The 25390-nt window shown below is 42.7% G+C and overlaps 1 protein-coding gene across 1 annotated transcript in view; it reads left to right on the top strand.

Annotated features, from left to right (window-relative positions):
* The window catches only part of gmds (GDP-mannose 4,6-dehydratase), a 221983-nt gene that overhangs the window by 85907 nt on the left and 110686 nt on the right, over positions 1 to 25390 (top strand). The window contains exons 5-7 of the mRNA XM_034237438.1: positions 9991 to 10183; positions 11163 to 11267; positions 20663 to 20790. Coding sequence (XP_034093329.1) covers positions 9991 to 10183; positions 11163 to 11267; positions 20663 to 20790 — 426 coding nt within the window. The remainder of the gene's footprint in view (positions 1 to 9990; positions 10184 to 11162; positions 11268 to 20662; positions 20791 to 25390) is intronic.

Raw genomic sequence — 25390 nt, 5'->3', positions numbered from 1 at the left:
GACTCCATTTGTAAGTGTGTGTGTTTGTGTAACCAAGAGAGGTAGCACCTGCAGGGGCGGTGGTCCCTAAACTTCACTTCTATTTAGGGATAATGTTTGTGTGTGTGTGCATACATTCGTGTGTGTGTGTGTTGGTGGCTTGATTTGCTCACAAGGACATCATTCATCAAGTGAGTGGTGCAGGGTTGGGGTGGTGGGGAATTAAGTGGGGCCTGTGGGAGCGTGAGCGGGGAAAGGGAAGATTGAGAGGGATGGGAAAAGAAGGTGAATGGGTGTAGAAGAATGTGCCAATTTGTCAAGTCTTACCTCCCCCAACCCCCGCCTCCTCTAATCAGAGAGGATGCTGGGTGCTGATTACAGCCAAATGGAGCAGGGGGCAGCAGCTGGAGTCGGGGGTAAGGTGAGCGAGGAAAGATGGGGAGGGGGGTGGAGGCGTCAAGGGGATCATTTTGGTCCTGGCAGGGAGTCTCTGATGTGGGAGGTCCATCCTCACCTCTCCTCTGAGCTCTCACTTTGAAGTCATCTGGTCCTGGTCTGCTGATCCACAGTGTGAGGAACAGAGATAGAGAGGTTCAGTTGTCTTCCTGTGTGTTGTAAAAAAAGGTTTACCTTATTCATTCCTTAAACAAAATCTGTCAACATTCACAAATACTACTGGAATTGTGATTTTATTTATTTTCAATACCAGAGTTTTAGCAGTCCATACAAATACCAGTTAAGTTAATCAATTCTGGGAAATGCAAATCAATACCATGTTAAAGACAAAACGGTCCCATGTACTTCAAAATACACGATTGCATATATTAAAAAAATGTTGTCATCAAACCATAATAATGTTTTGTTCACAATCAAGCATTTTTAGAGAAAAATCGTTTGTCCAAAACTGATTTTCTGTTAGTCTTAAACCCTGTTTCCCTACATTGCTAACGTTATGGGTACGATGGTACCTGCAGTAGAAAATGTTGACACTAACTATTTTATATTAAGACATCCATACTACAACATTGATACAAATTCCCTTTCTGGTTTTATCGTGAACATGACCTTACAACCCCAGTATTGACATGTGAAATCCTGTCAAAGAGTACAGTATGTCACGGATGACATAGATTGCTCCGTGCAGCCCCAGAGGCATGGACACAGCCTGCTGCAGTTAGACCTGTTGCCATATTTACAAGCATGTTCCTATTTTCTAGCTTGGCGTGATTGATTGGTGGTAAATGTCTGCAGGGTAGATCACGCGATGGGAAGGGGTTCTTCTTTTCTTGATTGACATTCCAGGGAGTTCCCCTTCCAAGGAGCTCTTATCCAACGCTGAAGGAATGGGGTGTACCACTGCACCTCTGCTCTCCTATGAACTGGTTTTAGACTCATTACTGATCAGATTTATTGGCTATTTAAATATTGGAGCATATTTTAGAGATGATATATTTGATAATTTAGATTCACTGCAACCCCTTCAAATTGTCACAATGTTTTTACATTATTAGCTGATGCATTGCATTGAATATCTTTGAGTTTTGAACTAAAACTTTCAAATGTAAAGATATCTACCTGTGTTCGTAAAAAGAAAGATGAACCGCGGTAGCAGCCCTAGTTATTATCTTATACTAATAACAGTGTTATTAGTATTATTATCAATTTTTTGAAAAGATTTGACAAATAAGTGGTATATTACTATAAACCTATTATGTGCTGCATCTTTTAGCCAACAACCAGGTTTCTGTTGACCTTTTCTTGGGAGTTTTTTCTGCCTGGAGAACTTTTCATTTCTGAACATTTTTGGTATTTTCTTTAATAAAGTTGTGTTACTTACATTGCAGCTCATTGTAACATGATTCATTTCTATGGATGTCTGATTGGCAATGGTCCTGGAAAAACTGTCAACATTAAATGATGGAGTCTTGGAGCACAAACTGATTGCATTGGCTCATGGCTCAGGCACCCCTTCACATTTCTTTTATTTCGTTACCCTGAGAGATGGAGTAGGGCAGCAGAGGTGGGGAGACTGGCCACCACCTGTTCACATGAATGCCATCAAGAAAAAAACGACGCAGCAAAAGAGTGAAGGAGTGAAAGAGGTAGAGTGGAGTGCCTGGAGGCAGACAGGGACTTTCCAGACTCGACTGCATAAATCCTTTTTGACAGCCAATCTGCAACTCTCAGTCTACCTGCCCTGACATTCACTGCCGCACCACGCACTTCTCCGCGCGTGCACATCTCGCGTCTCAATCTCTCTCTGATCCACCTGGTCTGTTTGATTTGTATTTGTTCATTGCCATAGCTGCAGCAGCCTCCACACTCACCGAGCATTAAGAGGCCTTTAATTAGTCACAAAAAACGTAAAGATCGAGATGAGATCGCAACATATGAGTGAACATCAGTGAGGGGGATTTGTGGGTAGATGCATTCCATGGACAGATAAGTTCAATAAAAAATAATGTTAAGCTTGAATTGGCCTTTAAGTTGAAGTTACCGAAGTTTATATTTGTAATCCTGCAAGCCGATGAACTTTTCAGTACTTAGCCATTCATTCTGTAGTTGAATAAATTATTGCGCCATTTGTTTTTAAAGCAAGCTGGTGCATTTCATTCTCAACATGAAAGGTGCCAAGGAACACATCCTCAGTAATCATGTGTATCCCTGAGTGAAATTAAGCTTTTAATGTGTCCAAACACATTGTCTAACAGGATGAAGATAAGTGCATGTTGTCACCTACAACTATTATTTATCACCCGAGGATGTTTATTCAACATAAACAATAGAACAGTGATTGTACGTTTTGTCATGTACAAGTTTATTGTGCAAATCATTTGGCCTGTTTCCACTAAAAGTACCTTAATGTTGCTTTAACCAAGATCCAAATGTGATCCGTCCCTTTTCTCAAAAAACAAGTTCCTGCAAGTATCTCATGGCCTAAGAACTGTCACTACTGCAGTGCTGAATGGCGTTCACTTATAAAACAGACACCTTGCTTCTACTACTTGCATAGCACATATCTAACTTACACAGCAAACAAGCCCTGGGTGTCACTAGTCAATATTAACTAATACAAGGACAGGGTGTAGACAATGCTTGTATTGTGAATTGATGTAAGTCACAAAGTTATATTGACAATGCTTGCTGAAGATCTTTGTTTATTTAAACATTTGTAATATTAAAATATCTGCAAGCTTTTAATACAATGTGCAGATCTTTTTCTCTGATTATTGCCTTGGGAAGTAAGTTGAATTTTCACCATGGATACCAACGTCAGAAATGAAATGGCAGATTGTCTCCTTTATCACCTAGATGTAGGTCTTTTTTTTACAAATAAATCCATTATAAGTGAACATTTTCACAACTTCATAGTGGCACCAAAACAAGGTTCCTGTCAGAGATTCTGTATCTGCTAAGGTGCTGTTATACCAGCCTTCAACATTGGACGATAGAACTCGCGTTTAACAACCAATGCCATTGTTGGACGTGGCCAGTATTTTTGTGACACATAAAGTAAGGGTGTGGATTTTGAGGTGGTGGAATTCCAAACAAGACTGTGGACGTGCATTTTGGACTTCACGGAAGTTTGAAAACATTAAAAGAAGATGCAGGTCCTCATGGCTCTGTTGATGCAGAAAATATAATAGATGCTTTTGTGTTGATAAATATTTGTCGGGAAACCAAGTCACGACGTTCATCTGCAAAGGGAAAGATTAAAGTCTTTTAGGCCTTTGTTTTCAAAGACATGCATCTTTTATTGTTATACCTGATTCCTGTAAACTAATATCCTTCATTAACCCATTGATAAAGCAACTCATGTAAACCATGACAGCCATGTAGGCCTTTTGTGCTTCTCTAAAAACTGTTGTTAAACAGACGTTCTATTAATAACTCCACTGTTTGAAATTCCTTAAGGTGCTTCCTGTAATTAATGCTCATTAAAGGGTTGAATTGTTTCCGTTTGTCAATGTCTATATATAATCTTCAGACCCATGTCACTTGTTAAACACAAAGGACTTTGGTTACAGGGGAATTCTTGGCAAGACGAGGGTGTGTGTGTGTGATGTTCATCGTTATTTGGGAATATCTGACAAGCTTGCAATGTTAAGAATTGGTTGATGCTATGTGAGATATCTGTAGTCTTACCTGGTGTCTACGTAACTTGGTGAGTGATATTGTTATTGAGATCCTGTGAAGCTGACAATTGAGCGGCCCGACCAAGCAAGGAGGCAGAGTTCAAATATAACCCGGTGTGGGCATTTATTCCTCATGGGCACATGATTCACAGCCTCAATATGACTGTCCTCCCTGAACACAATCAGCAGCCACAAGGATCTCACACACACTAACTGGAAAAACAGAGCCTAAATACACACAGACTAATCAAGCCAACAAGACACAGGTGAGGGGGGAGACAACACAGGGCACCAGGTGACCACAATCACCAGTAACAGGCAAGACGGGAAGGGGAACACTTTTCAAAATAAAACCAGGGAACAAATCCACATACTTCGCCAATAAGGACGCTACACAATCCGTAACGGAGGCCGAGATCTATGGCCCCAAAGATCACCTCTGTTACAGATCCATTTAAGAACACTTGGTTCCCAGAGTGAAAACACTCAGAGAGCCAACACGCGTTCCTGCGGGATGATGCAATGTCATCCACGCCTCTGTCTTGCACTCCCTGTCACTCAATGCTCACTGCCTACACCTCCTTTGAACTGTATTGTGTCTGCGTCTCAGAGAAAGGCAGATTGGCACACTGCAAGGAAAAAATAGCACTTTGTTGTTCTAACAGGTTTTTGTGCAGACAGGCTTAAGTCACACAATTACAACAAGACAGCACTGGAGGCGGAGAGATTCCCCCTCAAGTTTCATCACAACACTTGGTGATGGAAACACAGCTCTGTTTGGTGAGTGCGCTGTTAGCGTGGGCCTGCATACAGCAACAGTAGCTTAGGCTACAGCAGGTTGCTGGTGGAAACATAGGCTTGTGTAGTAACTCAAAATCCTGTTGCTCTACATCCATACAGTTCTCACTGACCTCTGAATTACTAATGAAAGAGTAACCTTATAGTTCCTGTTAATTTTGTTTGGGCGAGGCGCTGACAAACCTGTACGTACAGTTTTTCCCCTCCAAAAAATTGCCAGAAAGAAATAATGTCTTATCTACATGCTGCCATGACAAATACATTTCCCAACTTGGGATCAACAAAATCTAATCAATTCCCTTTCCTACATCCATTGATAGGAAGACATGACAGTTTAAAACCTCAACTTGGGCTCTCAGATAAAGGTATTGAAAGTGACTGCAGGATTCCCTTAAATAAATAGACACAATAACATCTAATGGCCAATCCCAAATCAAGATTGTTGACAGGCGTTTTATACGGATTTGATTGGCTTCAACACAGACAGTTTAATTCCTTGTGCAGTGTGGTGCAGATATTCAACACAAGGAGAACATTATTAGTTAAGACTTCGATCTGTTAACCCATAGTCTGTTGATGAAAATGTACATGAGCCAGGTCTTAATAATTACAAGAGTTACCTATTCAGAAAAGGTTGTCTTGATTTGAAAGTGTTGACCTAAAGCAACATCATCAAGTCATTGCTCTGTCATTCCGGCTTGCGTCACGTCTTCTAGCATTTACATTTTTCCTGACAATCGCAACTTGCCGTCATGTCGGTATCATTTTCTGGGACATGAATTTGGTTTGGGTGGTTTCGCTGTGCAAAGCATGTGTGTTTGAATGTTAGATCACAGTTTGCGTTCTGTCTCCTACAAGCTGTTTTTTCCAACCATGAAGATTGATTCTTGATCCCTAACAAAGAAGTTGCCTTATTTAAACATCCTCAGTTACCAGTAAAAAAGGTGTCTGCTAACCAGCATCAATGAACCTTCTGGGTTTGTAGTATACCAACTAAGGCAACAAGCTGGGACCATCTAAAACACAGCATGTTTGTAAATAGTAAATTTACTTTTTTAAAAGTGCTTTACAACTACATCTGCCTGGGGAAACTAATATTAATTGTTGGCCATGCCACTGGCAACTTGGGGTTAAGTATCTTGCCCGAGAACACATCGACTTGTTGACTGCTAGAATCGAACCTCTGATTGGGAGTCGGCCGCACTACCTTGCGGCAACAGTGGCCCTTTTTACGTAGATATTAAGCAGTTATTAAAATCATATATATTTAAGACTTTAATGCACTGTCTGAGAATGAATTCCCAAGGCTTCTACTTATTTAGCCATTGTAGTAGTTGTTTTTCTTTGTTATTGCTGTGAATTAGAGTTAAAGGATAATTGCACAAACCCATCCATTAATCCCACCTTCGGATCGATCTGACCGAAAGAAATAATTGAAATGTACTCATGAACCTAATACTTCAAAAAGCTAATGTCTCCTAGATATACTGCATTCATAATTAGGATTCTAACCAATGTTATCCCTGATATAATTTATCAGTGGATCTCAAATTGGACAATACACATTGTGAAACACAAATGGTATATTGATTCTAATAAAGTCCCTCACTAGAAAATGTTTATTACTCAATAAATCATACATATTGGTCAAATAGTTTTGGGGTTGAACATTCTATTTTATGTATATCTTCGATTCAAATCATTTTGGAAAATGTGGTTCTGCTGCTCTGTACTGTAAAGTGAAGTGTTATTTTTTTCCCAATGCACAATAGAACCTACGTTGTTAACCCCTGTGTATATAGTGTAATGCCTTCAGATAAACCTTTATGGAAGGTCACGCAGGTATGCAGAGAGGCCATGCCTGAATAATTGTAGCCCATATTTATACATCTGTCAAGACACGCGCGCTCACAAAGATTCACATTCCCCAGTTTCAATCATCCATTTTCAACAGGCCTTGGGTGCGCAGGAAATAAATGAAACCACTAAATGCAGCACGTATAGCCTGTACATTTAGAACCTTTTAAACGGATCGCTTTTTTTCCGGGTCGGCAGCAGACCCCCAATGCTGACAGAGCCTGGCTGACTTCCCAGAATAGAACAATATCTGCCAGGTAGGGCGAGGGGCCCAGCAGTCCACACACACACATTTACAGTGGTGTACAAAAACGTCTGGCCTTTAAACCGTCAGCGCTCAGGCCCTGCCTTACATAATGACAGAGAATGGAGGCATTAAGGCAATTTGTTTGATTTAAGTTGTCAAGGCGTCCTGGACCCTGGCCCTCTCAGCTGGTTTTGATACGCAGAGTGTGTGTGTGTGTTGCAAAGTGTGTGTGTGGTGTTTGAAAAACAGGAGGAATGCAGGGACTTGCACACAGACAGCAGGATAGAGCGGGGGTGTCGGTGAGGAAGGTGCTGTAGTAGTAAAAAATGAACTTTATGAGGTCCAGGGAGAGTGAGCATTGACAAAGTAGGAGGAGAAATGTGTAAGGAAGGAAGAGGTGGAGGAGGGGAGGAGGAAGAGCTGAAGGTGGACTAACTTAGAGAGCTGGAGTTACATTATGTCTGTCATATGTGTGAGTGTCCCCTCTCTTCCACTGAACATGAAAGCAGGTACTTTCTGTTTCAGGTTTAGGGGCCAATTTGCGCCGGGAGCACCGGTCCTGAACTCCCTAGCACATTTAGATTTTATTTAAAACTTCTAATCCACATTTAGAAAAAACAAACAAAGTGACAGAAACATTCATGTCACAAAAGCAAGTCCCAACATCTTCAGAATTTCAAGCATACACAAAAAAAAACACCCCAATTGCTGGAGAAGTTTAATGTAAACTTCATGTCAAGGCCTGCAATACACCGCAAATATAAATCCTGGTATCAGGCATCATATCTGGATGGATTCATTTATATAACAAATATTAATGCAACATTTTAAATCACATTTTCTTCACTGTTTGACCTTTTGCCGCAATAAAATAAAAAATAAAATAATCTTCAGTTTTATACCCATGTTTGTGTAAATGATCTTTAATTATCATCAGTATGATCAGTTGAATTCCCACAGATAAATAAAGTGAGAGAGCTGAAAAATAATTGGGAAGGAATTTTGAGGACATATTCGAACTTCCCTGTTCATCGTACAAGATATCTTAAAGGGGACCTATCATGCAAAATGCACTTTGTGCTGTCTTTTATACATAAATATGTGTCCCCGGTGCGTCAGAAAATAAAACCCTCTCTCTTTTCCTCCGTACCCAAATCTTTTAAAAACGGGTGTACAACGAGCGGATACAGATTTCCATCTGCTGTGATGTCAAATCGGCAGCGGACCCACAGAAAGTTGCTTTCAGAAACAATGCCTGACGTGTTTTGGACGTCTTTGTTTACATTAGCAAGCCTCGCTAACACTCAGAGCTAACCTGTACTGGAGAGCACATGTGTTTTTAAAAAGCAGGAAATAAAAAAGGAACTCACCTCGTGATAAACCCGCAAGAGAAAAAGCATTTGAGCTCCATACCGTTTCAGAAATAATCCTTGACGTGGTTTAAACAGGATGGCGTTTTTTTCCCTAACATGGCTTCAAAAGAGGGGTTTGAGCAGTATGAGGGATGGCTACAATGGGTGATCTGTTTGGTATTTTGAAAAAATAACTTCACAGACATGTTTTATATAGGTATGGCCCTACAATATATTTTTCAAATATAGCATGATGGGTCCACTTTAAATAAATAATAATCATCCATTTAGTTATTTTCTGTCATTTTTTTAGGCTTCAGTGTACTGTGATTGTAGATTGGCTTTTACTCCACTGGTATTGCCATTTCAGTGTGCACCTCGTGTGTTTGCTGTAGAAAATTGCATAATGTAACACACAGTGTATGCTGGTGTGTAAAGCGACCCCTCACTTGCCCTTGTAAATGATGGAAATGTAAATGAAAATGCCAGAATGCAAAGTAAAAGCGTGAGTGGAGCGTCACAGGTAATTACGCCGAGCTGTGGAGTGTAATTGAGCCTGATCCAACCTGCTCACTGTGTGTGTCGCTGCATGTGTGTGTATGGACTTTGAGTGGAATAGAGGCCCAGTGTTCTTGGGCCCCAGCTTTAAAGAAGGGGTCTTTATCTGGCCGTGTGTAGAGCGCTGGTGTGGAAGCACTAAAGAGCCGAAGCGTTTCCTCCGTACAGACGAGGCTCATGCCGCTCGCTCCAGGTGTGGTGACCACTAACCAGCACGGCTTTTAACCGTCACACCTGATTTGGAGCCCGAGGCCAAGCTGGCACTCAGACAAGCGCACACAGTTCAAGTGCACGGCGTCACACAGTCGTGCACGCGCACAGACATTTCTAATTTAAACTTAATTCCCCCCCCAAGTGTTTGTTAAGTTCCCCCTCCTCTTGGCCTTCAGCAGTGGATACAGGCATTCTGGGAGTTGGAGTATTTGGTTTGAGGTATGAGCTTTCTGATCAGCTCTGATGGACTCCAGAATCAACACATTCTCCAATTACATTCTGCATTTTTGTCACCCCCCCTGCCTTATTTTATGGTAGTATTGGTGACATTGTGCCAACTGTGTGGCCTTGTAACATTTGTGGAATTTACTTTGCATTGCTTTGTTTTTTTGGGGCGTACTTTAGCAACTCCCTTCATTATTTACAAGTTGATCATATTGCTATGGCCCTATTATGCCGTTAGGGTTTTTTTCCTTCCCTGTATTGTGTTATATAGGTTTGTGCATGTAAATGGTCAGCAAAGGCTAAAATCCCCCAAATCCCTCCATAGGGAGTTTCTCTCCCGCACATTCCCCACATCACAGACAGCCCTTAGAGAACTCACTAGTCTTTTTTCACAGTTTGTTGATCCAGAAACAAAAATGTAATTCCAGACAACTTCAAAACCAACTTGTTAAATATATATAAGTCTCAAGTCAATAGTAAAATACACAATCAAAATCTTATATCTAATTTAGTTTTTCTGTCATTAATTAGAATGAACCCTTTACAGAATTAGTTTTATTGGAAAGGAATTGCGGTCCCTTTTTAATGATTACTTCTCTTTTTGTTCCCTTTCCATCCTGCATAGATCTCCTTTGAGTTGGCTGAATATACCGCTAATGTGGACGGCGTAGGTACGCTTCGTCTCTTGGACGCCGTGAAGACGTGCGGCCTGACCAACACCGTGAAATTCTACCAGGCCTCGACCAGCGAGCTGTTCGGCAAAGTTCAGGAGATCCCTCAGACGGAAACCACGCCCTTCTACCCTCGCTCACCTTACGGTAATACACAAACACTAATGTACACCATGTACTGTTCATCCATGTGGAAACACACACATGGATTACCTAACCTTTCTACCTTGCGCCATTCGTCAAAACCATTGCGTATGGCCATGTACGGGAACAGAGATTGCCTGATTCACTTTCTCCTTGTGAACGTGTGTGTGTGTGTAAGTGAAATAGAGGGTTGCTTCAGTGCTCAGGCAGCGTTCGAGCTCTCCACACACCCCGAGGCCAAAACGTTTGACTGAAGACTGGAGTGGCTCTCACTTTAACAAAGACACCTTTATATCCACGGCACTCGGCACACACTTTCAACGCACGCACGCACGCACACACACATACACACACACACACAGGCTGTACACAGGCTGTACACGTGTGAGAGCGATCAGGTTTCGTGTTCTCTGTTGTCGAAATGCTCTCTTCACTGACACTTTCCCCATCTGTCAGCACTCAATATGTGAGGCTGACATGGGAGGCGCATACCATCATGCGGAGGGCTGCTCCTCTATTAATTAGACTTGGGGCAGGCGGGAGTTTCCATGGTGACCTCCCTTCACCTCCAGTGTACATCCTGACCTACGGCTTAATCAACGGGCGCCTCCCTTTAGCTTTCTATGGTATTCCCCTTCATCAGAGCAGAAGGGAGGAGGAGGAAGATGATGAGGAGAACTTTTTGTACAAGCCTGCTTTCGGTCAATCAGCAGGAGTCTGCAGTACACGTTCCTGATGTCGAAATGTGATCTGCGATACCGCTGTGTTCAACTCTGACACGTAGTGTAGTCTCTTAAAGGGCCTTTCTGCATATTTTGTTTTTCTTACATTGTCAATAAAGTTATGTTTCTTGATTGAGGGGAAAAAAGGACCATGTCAGTGAAGTCGAAAGAAGACTGTTGGTTTGATGTGCAGTGACTCTCTTTACTTTTCTGCTACTAATATGCTTCTGTCACTCTATTTATTTCCCCTTTCTTCTCAGGTGCTGCCAAGCTCTACGCTTATTGGATCGTGGTGAACTTTAGAGAGGCCTACAACATGTTTGCTGTCAACGGGATCCTCTTTAACCATGAGAGCCCGAGGAGAGGTGAGCTTACAGCATGCATACAGTACTCTTATTTTAAAGGCCCTATTATGCACATTTTCAGGTTTATATTTCTATTTGGTTTCTCTACTTTGACATTTTTACATGCTTTACTGTTTAGAAAGCTCTTTATTTTTCTCATACTGCTCTTTTTACCCTCTGTCTGAAACCAGAGACCAGTCTGCTCTGATTGGTTCATTTGTCAGCTCTGTTGTGATTGGCCCACCGCTTATAGATGTCCAGTCCCTTAGCCTACCATTTACAATTTGTTGGAGCGCTAGCCAATAGAAACGCGAGTATTGCGTAGTGATGTAACTTGTTTATGGAAGTAAACAAAGGAGTCTAATATAGGCGTTTCAGGCAGCGGGGGAGTGTACACAGGATTTGGCTTGGGTATAATCATTTGACCACAACACGAATAAAGTTTGAAAAAGGCTAACCCTAACCCTAAAAATCTTAATATACACCTTATGTTTAGGGAAAAGAAAAGCATATACAATCATAAAAGTCACTTAACATCATCACATTAAGCATTTACAAAGCATAAAGTAAACGATCTATCAATGAAAACAGTAATCTCAGGATGCATGTTAATAATTTAGAAGTTAATAATCCCCTAAACTTTCGTGGTTTTTATAAGACGGGCTACTGATGAACTATATTGCCAGTAAGGAAGGACTATATATTATACAGGACACATTTTTGTAAAGTTTAAATTACATTGTGAAATATGACATCACTTAGCCTGCTCAACAGGCTGAACCTAGCATAAGCAGTAAAACAGAGGGTAAACTATTGTTGGGTCGTGTACAAGTATTAAATTACATGCTCTATATAAAGACATATTCCTTCAGCAGGTTTCTCTACTACTTGACACACACTCACACACATTCTGACACATAAAGAGTGTGTTGTGGTCACATTTTTAATATGTGCTCTGAGCCCCGAGGGTCGCAGGCGCTGGTTTAACCCGATTTACACGCCACCGCGACCCAAAATGAATACCACATGACTGAAACCCCCAGCGCTGCGCTCAGGTCAGACGCTCAGGTGTTTATGATTTATCCCCTAATGAAGGCCCCGGCCATGACCCCGGCCTAGGTCGGGGGTCAGCCAGTAAACCCTAATGGGTTACCTCAGATAGATAGGTGTGGGAACTGGTGCAGTTTACAGCCAGCTCAGCAAAGATGGCGCGGTCACCCTTGAGGTCTTGTAATGGAGGAGTACTTGAGTCGGACTGGGAGTGATGTGTGATGCAGAAAAGAGTCCAAAGACCGCAATGGATAAGTAGCATTGTAACAATTTGTCAGTCAACAGAAAATGAATCCCAAACAATACAAATGATTGGTCAATTGCTCATTTATCAAGCAAAATTGACCTAATTGTCTGGTTCCAAATTGTTTAATTTGCTGATTAGCCATCTTTGTGAATATATTATCTTTGAAATAATGTCTTTTGACAATTGGTCTAACCAAAATAAGATTTGGACAGTGTCACTTTGTATTATACACTTTGTTCAATCACTTTATAGACTTAATAATAAATTGGTTGATCAAAAAAGTACTCTTAGTGTTATTGATCATGAAAATAATCATTAGTTGCTGTTCTATAGATAACCAGACGGATTGAGTGACCTTGTGAAACTGTGAAATCAGAGATGCTTTTGACTTTTTAACACACTAGCCTTATAAGGGCACAGTTCTCTGCTCGCTCGATAGCAAGTCCTTAGCCTTTTCATCTTTGGGCAGCTTTCCATTCTGTCTACGCTCACTCCTCTCTTTCTTCGCCCTCCTTCTTCCACAGTCAGCTTTTCTGCAGCAGGCCTTTGGGTTTACTTCTGCCACTTCTATTCTCAGAGTTACGGCTGTTGTTGCTCATAAAACAGGAACGCTGTGCTGTGATGTGGCCAGATGTCCCACTGCTGCCTTGCACAACCCAGTGTGGCGCTTGTGTTGGCTGGATTGGCCCGTGTTTATCCAGGCCCCCGGGGTCCGCCATGACCCTGCCTCTGCCCCACTCAGGGGGCATTTGGCCATGTACTCCGTCACCCACAGGAGAGCTTTAGATGAGAGCAATTGTACGCTTGTACTGTACATTGTGTAAGTGTCAGGTTTTGCTGTACATTAGACAGTGTGAGATATATTACTACTGTACTCGTACTGTACAGAGAGAATACTGGTTCAACTGCCAAACATACCTTTAATCTAAATGACGGCACCATTGGTTTTGAGTTAACAGCTATTGTAAAATAGAGCTGTTTCATGTTATACTTATTTGAACCATTTATGTGTTACCTTCACACCAGAAAAGGGTACAAATTGAAAGGGAGGCATATTATTTTCATTGTTGATATAATCAAGCAGTTGTTTTTGCGATGATAGTGGGACACACTAAATGTATTTCTGGTATTTTTTTTATTACTGAATAACAGTTAGAGAACACATTTAAGAAGTCAGCAGTTCAAACTCTCCCAACACAATAACGCTAAACCAAAAACTCCTCGAATACATCTTTAAATTCACACTTCTTCTTTGATTTCAAAGCGAATTGGGTTACATTTCTCCCCAAAATAAAAAAGCAATGACATCACTTGAGAAACTTACTGCTGATCAGCAGAGGCAGAGGTAATGTTGTCCCTGTGTGTTAATGCATTTGTAAAAGAGAGATATCGGTTTTTTTTATTATTAACTGTGTACTGCCCCTTCCATTTGCTTTTGAGCATCTCTTGTACCTCTGAATAATAAGTCATATATAGGGGATAGGTCCATGATGTCAGTTGTCTTGACTCAACCACTTTCCCATCCATACTTCCCACACATAGGAAAAGCTGTGAAGTCATTGTCCCAGGGTGACTTGGCTGTGTTGGACTGTGTTTGGGAAACAAATAGATGTTTGCCTCATTGAGGGAGTTTTCCATTTAAGAAAAAACTCACTGGGTCCTGCTCTTAAGTGTCTGCCAAAGTGACCTTCCAGTGGCCAATCATGTCCATGGCGCACTGTAACGTGGCATGGTGTGTCACATAGGACGGTCTGGTGGCAGCTGGGAATGTTTAAAGAGGAATGAGTAAACCTTTACACCAGTTTCCTCTCAGACTTACTGTCTTTCTAGGATGACTTAATCCCAGCAGCAATGCACTTCTGGTTTCTCTTACACTTCTCGTACACACCTGACTGTTCAACCAATAAACAGTCAATCTCCATTGTTCTACGCGAAAGGAAATCGGAATCGGGCGGTTGTGATGAAAACATATCCCGGTGGAAATCCAGCGTAAAGCAAAGCAAACAGAAGCCTACATCTGCTGGCCGATTCACACCGCAGCTAGCTCCTTTCTGCTTAACCTAGTTGTTAGCCATAACAAACAGCCCTCACACTGACTCTGAAGAGGGGGATTAGCAATAGCATGGGTGCTAAATAGACTCCATATTGCTTTGACATATGAGACAGTGCAGTAATCCACAGTCTCTTGGCAAGAGTGATCAGCAGTGAAACCTGTGCAAATAACCAGTTCATATATTTATTTGGTCGTCACATTCAACAAACATACAGCACCTGAAAGTCCCCCAACAATCCAATTGTCACCTAGGAAACCCAAGTATCATTTATATTTTTTAACAGTGTGTTGATAGTAAGTCATTGCAGTAAATCAGCAGAGTAACAGGTTTTGTGTATCTACTGTTGCTGCTACTGACCAGCTCCAGTTGTAGGCTAATCCCATGGTTTATTTGGGGAAGTCCCATCCATCTCTCCACCCTGAGAGCTCTGTGGTTCACGCTTGGCAGTATAGAATAATATACTGTTATGTTAGGAGAGAAGACCGGTTAGCATTGGGGAAGTTAGAATAGCACTGCCAAAGTCAATGCTGCCCCCTCAAATACTCACACGTACAGCCGTTGAGCCGCTACATGCCTTAGCTTCATCTTTCTGCTTTCGTTGAAGTTGAGCCCAAAAGGTCAGATCGCATGATAGATTTGTAAGGGATATGTTTTCCATTTATTGGAGAGATTATTTACGAAGGAAATCTTCAAATAGGAATGACTCGGTCAGAGGGCGTCGAGGGGATTTGAAAGCATCTTGGACGAAGGAACTCTGCTTTGATCGGGCACGTTTTTTGGTTTGTCGGGTGTTGATGAGAAAAAGGCTGGGTGAGAGCAGTCTAAACCTCAGCTGAACTGTGGCCAGGTGAAGAGCAGAGCTGACAATGGAGTTATCGCCTCCACCCCTTCCCTCCACTTTGTGTCACCTGGCCAAAAAAGGTGTTCACTCCGCCTCATCTTACCTTGGTTTCTGACATGTTCCGTGGTCGTTTAGGTTTCTATCTTCACTCATCCCACTGCCGCCCTCAGATCTGTTTGTTGTCCCAGATCACCATGGTATCCAAGAATCTTGTTGACTGAGTGCTTGCTTGCTCAACTTTTGCAAGTACTTGTTAGAAGCTGATCGAACCCCAAAATGTTGCCCTACAATCATTTAGTTGATCTACCGGAATTTATGAAACACAATTACATCTTTGTTTTTGTTACTATTAGGGTGAAACTTTCTGTCTCGCTCTCGGTTCTGCAATGCGGAGGTGGTGCTGTCAGTGCTCCAGCTCAAGAAAAACATGTATCATCTACTCCCTTGTCAATCTCCATACCTTCCCTTTCTTTCCCCACATATTTGCACATCCCTGTACTGTCTATCCATTTAGTTTTATCTCACCCCAACAAAAACAAATCTTTGTCTTCGCAATCCTCCAGCCCCATTCCTACCCTCCTTGCATCACATTTTTTCTCCATGTACCCTCCCTGTCAGCTGAGTCATCCCAGAACGAGTGCAACAGTCTGTCAGGTGTGAATAGACGCTGTGTTGGCGGAGCTGAGCTTATGACCTCTTTTGGATGTAACGCAAATATTCTCCCTTCGTCGAGGCTTCAGAAATCAATCAGAATGCCAATTGTGCAATAATGGTGATGGCAGACACTGACATGTCTTTGGCCTTGGTGGAATTTGGCCAATCCTCGACCAGGAGAATATTCCTCCTGCAGAATCACTCAGTGCTCCTGCAAGTCAGGTATTTTGTTATTAAATCGGTACCGATAAAGGAGATGGGTATAAGATGAGGTCACAATCATTTTGATGTAAACACGCATACAACGTCAACCTCAAACCCTGAAAAGCGTTGGGGTGGAGATGGAAATTAAAGGTTGCATTTTCCACTACAAATCTACCACAAAGCCTTTCACTCCCCTAGGCAGTTGGTCGAAGACAGAGAAGGATTATGGGATTCACAGTTCTGGTTAAATTCCAAAACAGGTGTGTGTTGAGGTAACCAAAGGGTTTTTGTTACAGCGCTGTGGCAATCAAATCAAATGTTGGCAATTTCTTTTGAACCAGCTTGTGGCCAGTTCAGACAAGCTCACAACAGAATATCTGAACTCTGAAAAAGTTGTAATGAATGTTTATGTTTATGAAGAGTAGGCGATCCAAGCTCTATTTTTAGAATGTGGCTCATTAAAGCAGTCTGTCATTCCACATTTTTATGAAGAAAATTGAGAAATCACTAAAATCCTGCAAATCAACTCGGAGCGTTGTAAAGAAAAACATACCCCAGGTCTAAAGTTGGAAGAGGAGACTGGGCTTATGAGAAGTAGATGTTCAAGCTGTGTAAGTGTGACATATAAAATCAACTCGATACAGTCAAGACTTGACTTGGCTAAATGTTTCAGTTTTTCCAGAGCTGATGTGCCATGTTGCTGAGTCATGGTACAGTATGTCTTCAAAATAAATTTAACAGGAGAGGGATTTGAATAAATCACACTGCGGCTGAATCTCAATTAGCATTGCACATAAATACACTTGCAGACGGTAATATAGATGAGTGTGAGTCAGACATCTTGAGGTCTGAGTTCATACAGTAAGGGCTGGGCCGTCACACAGTGTGAAGGCAGACTTCATAAGTCACCTTTCTTTAGCAGCATGGTTTTAACAATACAATCTATTGAGTAACCAACGCAAGTCTGGCCAAAATCCCCTCAAACCTACAATCCCCACTGTGACTCCTCCAGACCCGAGCCCCCAGCTGACAGCTCCAGTCCCCATCCTGTCTGGGCCCACATGGCCTGGCTCTGGATGGGATACATCTCCGCACATTTCCCCTCTTTCACCCTCCCCCTTCTCTCTTTACCCCCCCAAATCTTAGTCCAGCTGTGCCAAAGAAGCCAGTGTGTTACGCTTTTCCTGTCGCTCCTCTGGCCAAGAAATGAAAAAACGAATGACGTAAAAAAAAAAAGAACGAAATGAAACGGTTAAGTGGGAAAGAGAAAGAGGGGGAGAAAAATAGATTGAGTGTCCATTTCTGGCATGGGTTTTGCTGTCTGCTCAGTTTTCACGGCCCATGGTTTTATTAGACTTTCCGCCGGGGTATGGGCAAGGTTAAACGGCCACCGCTGCCCCGTTTGGGCTCGAAACCTCCTGTCAGCCTGCCTCCAACCCCTCCTCCTGGCTGTCCTGCGGTGCCGCTGCCAGTAAAGGAAACACATTAACACCCGGGCCAGTAACAGAGCAGGCTTTGTCCAGAGCAAGGCAGGCTGGTCCATTAGGCCCACGCTCTGGTCCACACCGCACCAATTAGGGCAGGCAGGGAGCAGAGCCACTCAAAACAGAGGTGTGAGCTTTACAAGGAAACTACAGGTGTGCTTGGGGGGAAATAATGGACTTTATTACTGATTGGGTGTGCTGTACTCCACTGTATCCCTCTGCCACCTTTTTAAGGGCCAACATGGCTCTGCACAGTTTTGACAACCTGTGTTTAACCTGCAAACTTGAGTTTCCCTTGGATATTGGATCAAATCAAACCCCTGCCTTGCAATTTACTGTAGTTACCGATCTGGGCTCTTGTTACATTTAATTGCCCTACTGGGTCCTAATAAAGAATATATTTTACAGAGCCGCAATTAATGACAATTGGATAATTGTTCAATCTTTGATTATTTATGCTGAATCTTTAAAGCCAACAATGTAAAAAACGATATTAAGAAGGAACTGTCTATCAGAAGTTTTCAAACCAAATGTGTCGGTATAAAATAACGTGCTTTCAGACTAACAATCCAAAAATCCCAAATAATGTATTTACAATGACAGAAATCAAATCGTATGGAACACAAAAGAGAACAAACATTGCTTATTGCAAAAATAATGTGTTCAATAGAACTTACTCATGTTACAATTTGTATAGTAGTAAGCACTGACATTTAAGAGGATAACACATCACATGTTGAGATCTTTGCCTGTTTGAAGAGATAATTAGTTAATAATTAGCATTCCAGCAAGCGGAAGCTGAGCAAACTGAGACTTTAAGTCCTAAAAATACTTTTTTTTCAACTCCCATACTGCAACATAGCATTTTATCATTGGACTTCCCTAACATGGTTGAAATCCCCTTGTTAAAACTGCTATCCCTAAGATTGTAATGCAGACTCTCATTAAAAAGTCCAAGTGAAAACAACCCTGGGTAAGGGGGTGTTTTCTTGAGAAAGTTGTTCCACAGAAAACATTATTCAACTTTTTGGCTCAGTATAGTATTCATTCTACATGACTAGGTAACTGATGTTAATGTGTAAAATCTGTGGAGTTCCCCTTTTAAAATAGTTGTCGATTAAGTGTCTGTCCATTGACCAATTGCTTAATTGTTTGAGCACCCGTTATATGAAGTGCGAATGATGTTAGTTCATGTGTGTGCAGCTGCATGGCATGGTGTATTGCTGCCTGAGTGAAAGGCTGACAATCACGGATGTGTCAGTGGCAGATGAATAATTGTTGCTTAACATTTGACTGTAGTTAGCAAGAGCAATGGTGCCTGCCCGAACAAATGACCTGCCAGGTTAGAGAAAGGGCCCGAGGGCCAGATGAGACAATAATGCAAATACAGGACAAGTCTGACATCGGAGGGGGTTTCCATCCACAATTCATCTACGCTTCATAAACACATGCTATTTCCTAATTAAGGTGTCAACAGTTCTAATTCACTGTTTTCTGAATAATAGAACGATTTGGAGATTGGACTTACCCACCTAGAGCCTTATTTAAACTTTATTAACTCCAACTCAACATGGCCACAAAGCAGCGTTGACAAGAGGGCCATGTGCCCTGCTACCAACACACAACATGCTGTGTTTTCTCAAATAAGCGTGTCTAACCTTCTCTGCTCTGTTTTAGCTCAGTCTGCCCAGGGCTGTCGCTTTCCTATGAAATAATTACTACAAATGTGGTGCATTTGCATGATTGGGTTCATGGGATTTTCCTGTGTCTAAATGGAGGCTCTGCTCCATGTCAGGGCAACAGTGATACAGTGTCGAGACAGAGCCGGGGTATTATGGACTGGATTGGCGCAGAGCTAAAAGGCAACATTCATCTAAGGCACGATGAGTTTGAAAAAAACATGTATGAGCTCCTAAGAGGTCTCAAAAAAGGTTCACGCAAGGTTGTGGGAGATTTATATACAGCAGAGATGTTGTTTGGGATAAAAATAGCCAACTCTTTGATGAAAGCTTCAAGCTTTCCTTTGAAATGACATATTCCCACATATCTGCCATTTTGAACACAAGGCAGAAGACCCTAGCCAGGGATAAGCCCCTCAAGCTATAATAAGCGGTTTCAACTAAGACAGTGGCAGTATTAGACATGACACCCTGATATTTAGTGTTGATTTCCACCAGCTTAATATGTGTTTGGTTTGGAGAACTGATCCATTTATTCGCAGGCCTGTTGCAAGAAAAGAGAACATAACACCGGCCCTAAGTGTCCCGCCAAAACACCCAAAAGCTTCTCGAAACCTTCTAGTGCCACAGAAATATTCATTACAGGCTCATTTCTTTTCCAATAGACAATATCGCCACGTGGAACACCGCTAGGCGATCTGGCAGATGAAGTCTGTCAATTCAGTGATTCTGGACTGGACCCTGCTCCGGCTGAGCCAGGGTGGTCCTGTTTGGTTGTCATTTTTCTTTGGCACTTCCATGTTGCTTTTTTTGGTGTAGACCGACTGATGCTCTGAGGTTTATCTTGGCGTCCAGCCCAGATTTAACACTGAAACAGTGAATTACAGAGGAAAATGAGAGAGAAGGAATCTAAAAGGATCTAGTGGCTGTAATGTGAGGTGGTAAAGAATTGATTTGACTCTGGCTAAAGAGGAGTTGGAGCAGTAGCGGTTTGGACATCTCTCTATGTGTGCGTGTGGTGAAAGAGTTAGTGATCTCCTAACTCCATCTTCCATGCAAAGACCTCATTTTCACTTATCTGCTCTTTGTCTCTGTGTTTGTATGTGTTGGATCGAGATAAACCTCTGTTATATTTATATCCCGTGTAAACTGTGATTGAATTCAGAAGATGCTAACATAGCATTTTTAATGTATGTGTTTCAGGTTCAAACTTTGTGACGCGTAAGATCAGCCGTTCTGTGGCAAAGATTCACCTCGGCCAACTGGAGTGCTTCTGCCTGGGCAACCTGGACTCCAAGAGGGACTGGGGCCACGCCAAAGACTATGTGGAGGTAAAACACACACGATCATAACCGCACACCAGCCTAAAGAAATAGACAGACCATGAGTGCACCGCTTCAGGGTTGAACAGGGTTCAAATGTGAACATAGCATTAACAGGGCATGTTTTCCCAGATCGTTTGAGGCCGAAATATGCGATCTGCATGAAGCCTCCTATGATTCTCTGCCAAAAAAGAAACAGATAGAGAAAGAAAGGGGGAGCGAGAGAAGAAAAGAGAGGGCTTCATGCTGTGAGGCCACGGACTGCACTCTGGTTTCCCACAACTCACCCATGTCCCAGATCCCTTCAGGCCCCCATCATCTTTTACCCCGAACGCCCGCAGAAAAAAGAAAGATATTAAAGGGAACGCCGCGTCCTGGGGACGATGACAGAAATATAGTGTTTGTGTTAACGTAATGGTGCCAGCAGCAAGCAGGGAATGGAGTGTGGAGATGAAACGAAACAGTGGGGTCGCAACGTCCAGGAGCAGACGGAGCTGTGTTTCTGAATGTGTGTAGGGAAGCGCACATTCCTATGTGTGTGTGATACGTTAAGGTTTGAACACGTGTGTGTGGCTGTTGAGATGAAAGACTCGACGGGGTTGCCATGTCTGACAGCAGACCCCTCACAGTTGACCGTGTTTTTATTAGGAGGTGATGGTGGCAGGGGTGGTGGGGGGCGCTCTTTGAGATGGGAGCAGGGGTGAGAAGGTTACGGCGGAGAACTTGGGTTTAACTGCAGATCGCAGTGTGGGGTCTCTGCGTCAGTGCAGGGCGGTGGTGGATCACGCCGTGAAGGCGGGTCACAGAGGCGTCAGCGAAGCAGTCACTGCCTGATATGGGAAGACCTCAGATCAATCATACCCGATCCTAACCAAAATGAATAATATTTGCCTCGTGGTTGGAAGTCAGACTTGAATTGTATTCACTAAAATGGGACCACAATAAGTCTGTTGTTTTTGAAAAAGAATCGCTTTGTGGAATAATATTTTGTAGTCCAACAAATGGACAAAATAAAGGATGATGCACTATATGTCGTAATATATGAAGGTCAACCAAACAGGCCACCACTTCTAAGTTGACTAACCGAGAAACATCAATGAAAAGTTGTTGAGATTCAAATTCCCAGTAAAGGCATGGCTCACCCACCTGAGATGATAATGTGTCTGTAGGATTTTACTTATTGAACGTACTAAAATGATTTTACAAGTGAAAAAAAAAGAGACCCTAGAGTTTTAAGTTGTGAGAGTCTGAGCTGTCCCACATGGCAATCCGTTGCTACAGTAAATGCCTGTACAGTATTGGCTGTTTGTGGTAAGTGGCAAATTGACTTTGTATAGTGCTTTTCCAGCCTTCGGATTAGGGAATACCCTACAATGAGTGCACATCATTTGAAGGCCTGTAGCAACCAAGCTTTTTCTTTGATTAAAAAGAAACAACAAATCACGAGAATGAATGAAACTGAAACTATCAATATATACCGTACTGCTGCCTTTACTTTCCCTCTAGCGTCTCTCTCCTCCATACCTGCCAGTAGGCTACTAGTAAGCGTAAAATAGTAATGATGTTTGTTTTGAGAAATATTGAGGTTGTCATAAAATCAACATTCAAACTGTATATTTACAGTTAGTAATAAACAACTTCCAGTGGCTCTGCCCACTTGGCTACTATGTTTGTAAGTCTGGTTGTTTGGTCACATTCAGCATCCGGTTATATTTGTCTGACTGACCAATTTTGTACTTACATGTTGTGTGAGCAACCCTGTTGCCTGTTTTCCGTATTTATGTGTGTGTGTGCACCCGCCTGTCCTGGGCACCCTGGCTTGAGACGCCCCAGGTTTCCTGTGGGAATGGCAGACATTCCAGTTCTGGTGAATCAGGCACCTCCTCGCTGTGCGTCTCCAGTTTCGTAAGAGCGGATTTCGGGGAAGCCAAACAGAAGCCCTAGGTGCTGAGGGGAACTGATTTGGAAGAAGGGGGAGAAGATGAAGGCAGGAGGGAAACAGACGCGTGTTTGTGGGAAGTTTGTACATTATGCATAAATGAACCATCCCTCTCGCTGAAAGTGGACCCCACCCTGCAGACCATCAAAGGCCACGACTGTCACCACCACCCTCTCCCTGCGTCTCACTTCCAAATATCCGTCCGGCCAGCGTCAGCACTGTGTTACCATGGCGAAACCAAACAACTTGCAATTTGTAAACAGAACCATGTGTGTCTGCTTTAGGCTGACAACTGCTTTTCCTCCCTGCCTCCCTCTCTCCCGTTCCCTCTCCTCACCCCACCCAGGACAGGGAAATTGCTTGTAATTGACTGTGGATGGATTGCGGGTGGCAGGAGGGGCGTGCTGTGTGTCTGCTCTAACGACGTCTGAAGGCGTGCGGCTGGCTGGGCATCGTCTCCGCCGGGTATCAGGTGTCTGAGACCTGAAGCTGCCCGGCTACTCTCAATGGAGTCCTTCTGTTATTATGTTATTATGGAATAGATGCCGGGAGCTTAGGTATAAAATCGTCAGATAAATTAATTTAAATCCCCCTGATCTCAATTTCCTTAAAAGGGGTTCAGCTCTGGACTTTTCCAGTTGTGTGATGGGGTTTGAGACATTTGGCTGTCCCTTTTTTCCCTTTTGACTGCGGTTTTCTGGGATTTGGTGATACAGAAAATATTTCTGAATCAAGCCATGTCAAGGAGAATCCCGCAATCACTCGCTAGAGACTATCAGAGCAGATAGAGATGTAGGAGTAGTCCTCCCTCCTCCATCCTCTTAGCCTGTGCCCTCGCCCTGAGTTGGCCAATGGTGGGCACAACTATTTCGACCCCCCTTCCCACACACCACCTCCTCCTCCTATGTCTGCAGAGAGCCATTTCCTGTGCAGAGAACAGTGTTGGCTGGGAGGGAGCAGGAGCAGACGTCGGCCTGGTGTTTTTGGCCCTCTCTCTTCCCCCAGGCTCCATCCTGCCTCACTTTCTCTCTGTCTATTTGTTTCCTCTCCCGCCTTTTTTATAATTCTCCATGTTCCTCCCACCACCACTTAACCTTTTACTCTTTGATGCCTCCTGAAATGCTGCGTCACTCGACCAGTGCTCCACCAAACTGTCGCTCCTTGTCGTCCGGCCATCGCTGGGTGAGCAGTTACCACCCAGTTACCAGATATTTCCCTCTGACATCTAATAACCGGCTCTTATTTTTCCCCTGACTGGAATTGGTGTCGCTGTTCTCGCTTGCTGGAAGGGTAGAAACTGTTGCCAGATGAGATGTGGCTGACCCGCTGACACACGGTCCTGACAACTCGCTCTCGTCTTGTTCTCATATTTATTTTCAAAATATAATTACCTGTGAAATTCTGGGCATTAGTAGGTGTCTCCTTGCAGTCTTCAGGTGTGTGTGTGGCGGTAGCTGTCTGATTCCTGGCATTGTCTGAAGGCAGCGAGGTGACAGGACAGCCCTGATGGTATAATTTTTCACCCCCTTTATTTTTCTTATCCCCTTTTTTTTCTCTTTACTGCTGCAGCTGCCTCTCTGTGCAGTAATGGTTACAGATGAGGCTAATTAGCCAATCAGAGCGCAGATCAGGGCCAATCACAGATGATTGATGAGAGCGCCGGGCCATTCATCACATGCTTTTGGCCTTGGAGGTGACAGCAGGGGCAGGCTTCAGGACTTGGTACAGTACACTAGACATGAACGTCTACATTTAGAACAGACTGCATAAGCGCTGCAAAAGGGCCTCACTATCTTTCTTAGTCCTTTTGACAAGGTGTTAGACGTGGTGGATGCTGGATAAAAGGCTGTGGAGATCAGACGTTTTCTTTTAATGGGATTGTTTTAGCTTGACAAACTTGATGTTTTTACATGGCTCTTTGCTAGTTAAAAAAAAAACTGATCAGAGATTTGAAGTTCGTGTGAACTTAACAACTCCAAGTCTTCTACTTATTTGGAAATAAGGGGAAAAAAGCAGAGCTGATATAACTTGCTAAAAAGGCCCTAACTAAAGATCGTGTCAATTATATTGAAAAAGGAATACCCACTTAATATATAAAATGTGAGAAAGAGAACATTTTCTGGAACACTTGTTAGCCAAGTGGTTGGAGTAGAGGCCATATAACTCCAACATCAGAGGTTCAATTCTAGCATAAGGACCTGTTTTGCGTGCCATACCCCTCTCTCCCTCTCTCCCTCTTCCCCATTTCAGAATCAGAAATCCTTTATTTGTCCTGCAACAGGGAATGCATGGTATTACAACAGCAAACGTACAGTGCAGATAAATGTAAAAGGAGTAGACTTACATATAATATATTAAAAAGTAGGAACATGTTATTAATAAGAGAACACAATAAGTAAAAACGTATAATTTCTTCACTGACCTATATCTCCGGCAAATGAATAGACATGGTGACTTCAAATATCTTGTTTGGTCAGACCAACCATCTAAAACCAAAGGTATTCAGTTTATAACTGTTGAAGATCCTGGGAACCAGCATATCTATACATTGGAGTGACTGGACTAGAGAACTTGCCTAAACCAAACAAATTTGATTATGAAAATTGTGACTAATTATTGCAGCTCCAATTAAGAAATTCAAAAGCTACTGAACTAACAACGCACAACATA

The sequence above is a fragment of the Gymnodraco acuticeps genome, unplaced genomic scaffold, assembly GCF_902827175.1.
Source record: "Gymnodraco acuticeps unplaced genomic scaffold, fGymAcu1.1, whole genome shotgun sequence".
NCBI lineage: Eukaryota > Metazoa > Chordata > Actinopteri > Perciformes > Bathydraconidae > Gymnodraco > Gymnodraco acuticeps.
This window is presented reverse-complemented; position numbering and strand designations above follow the sequence as displayed.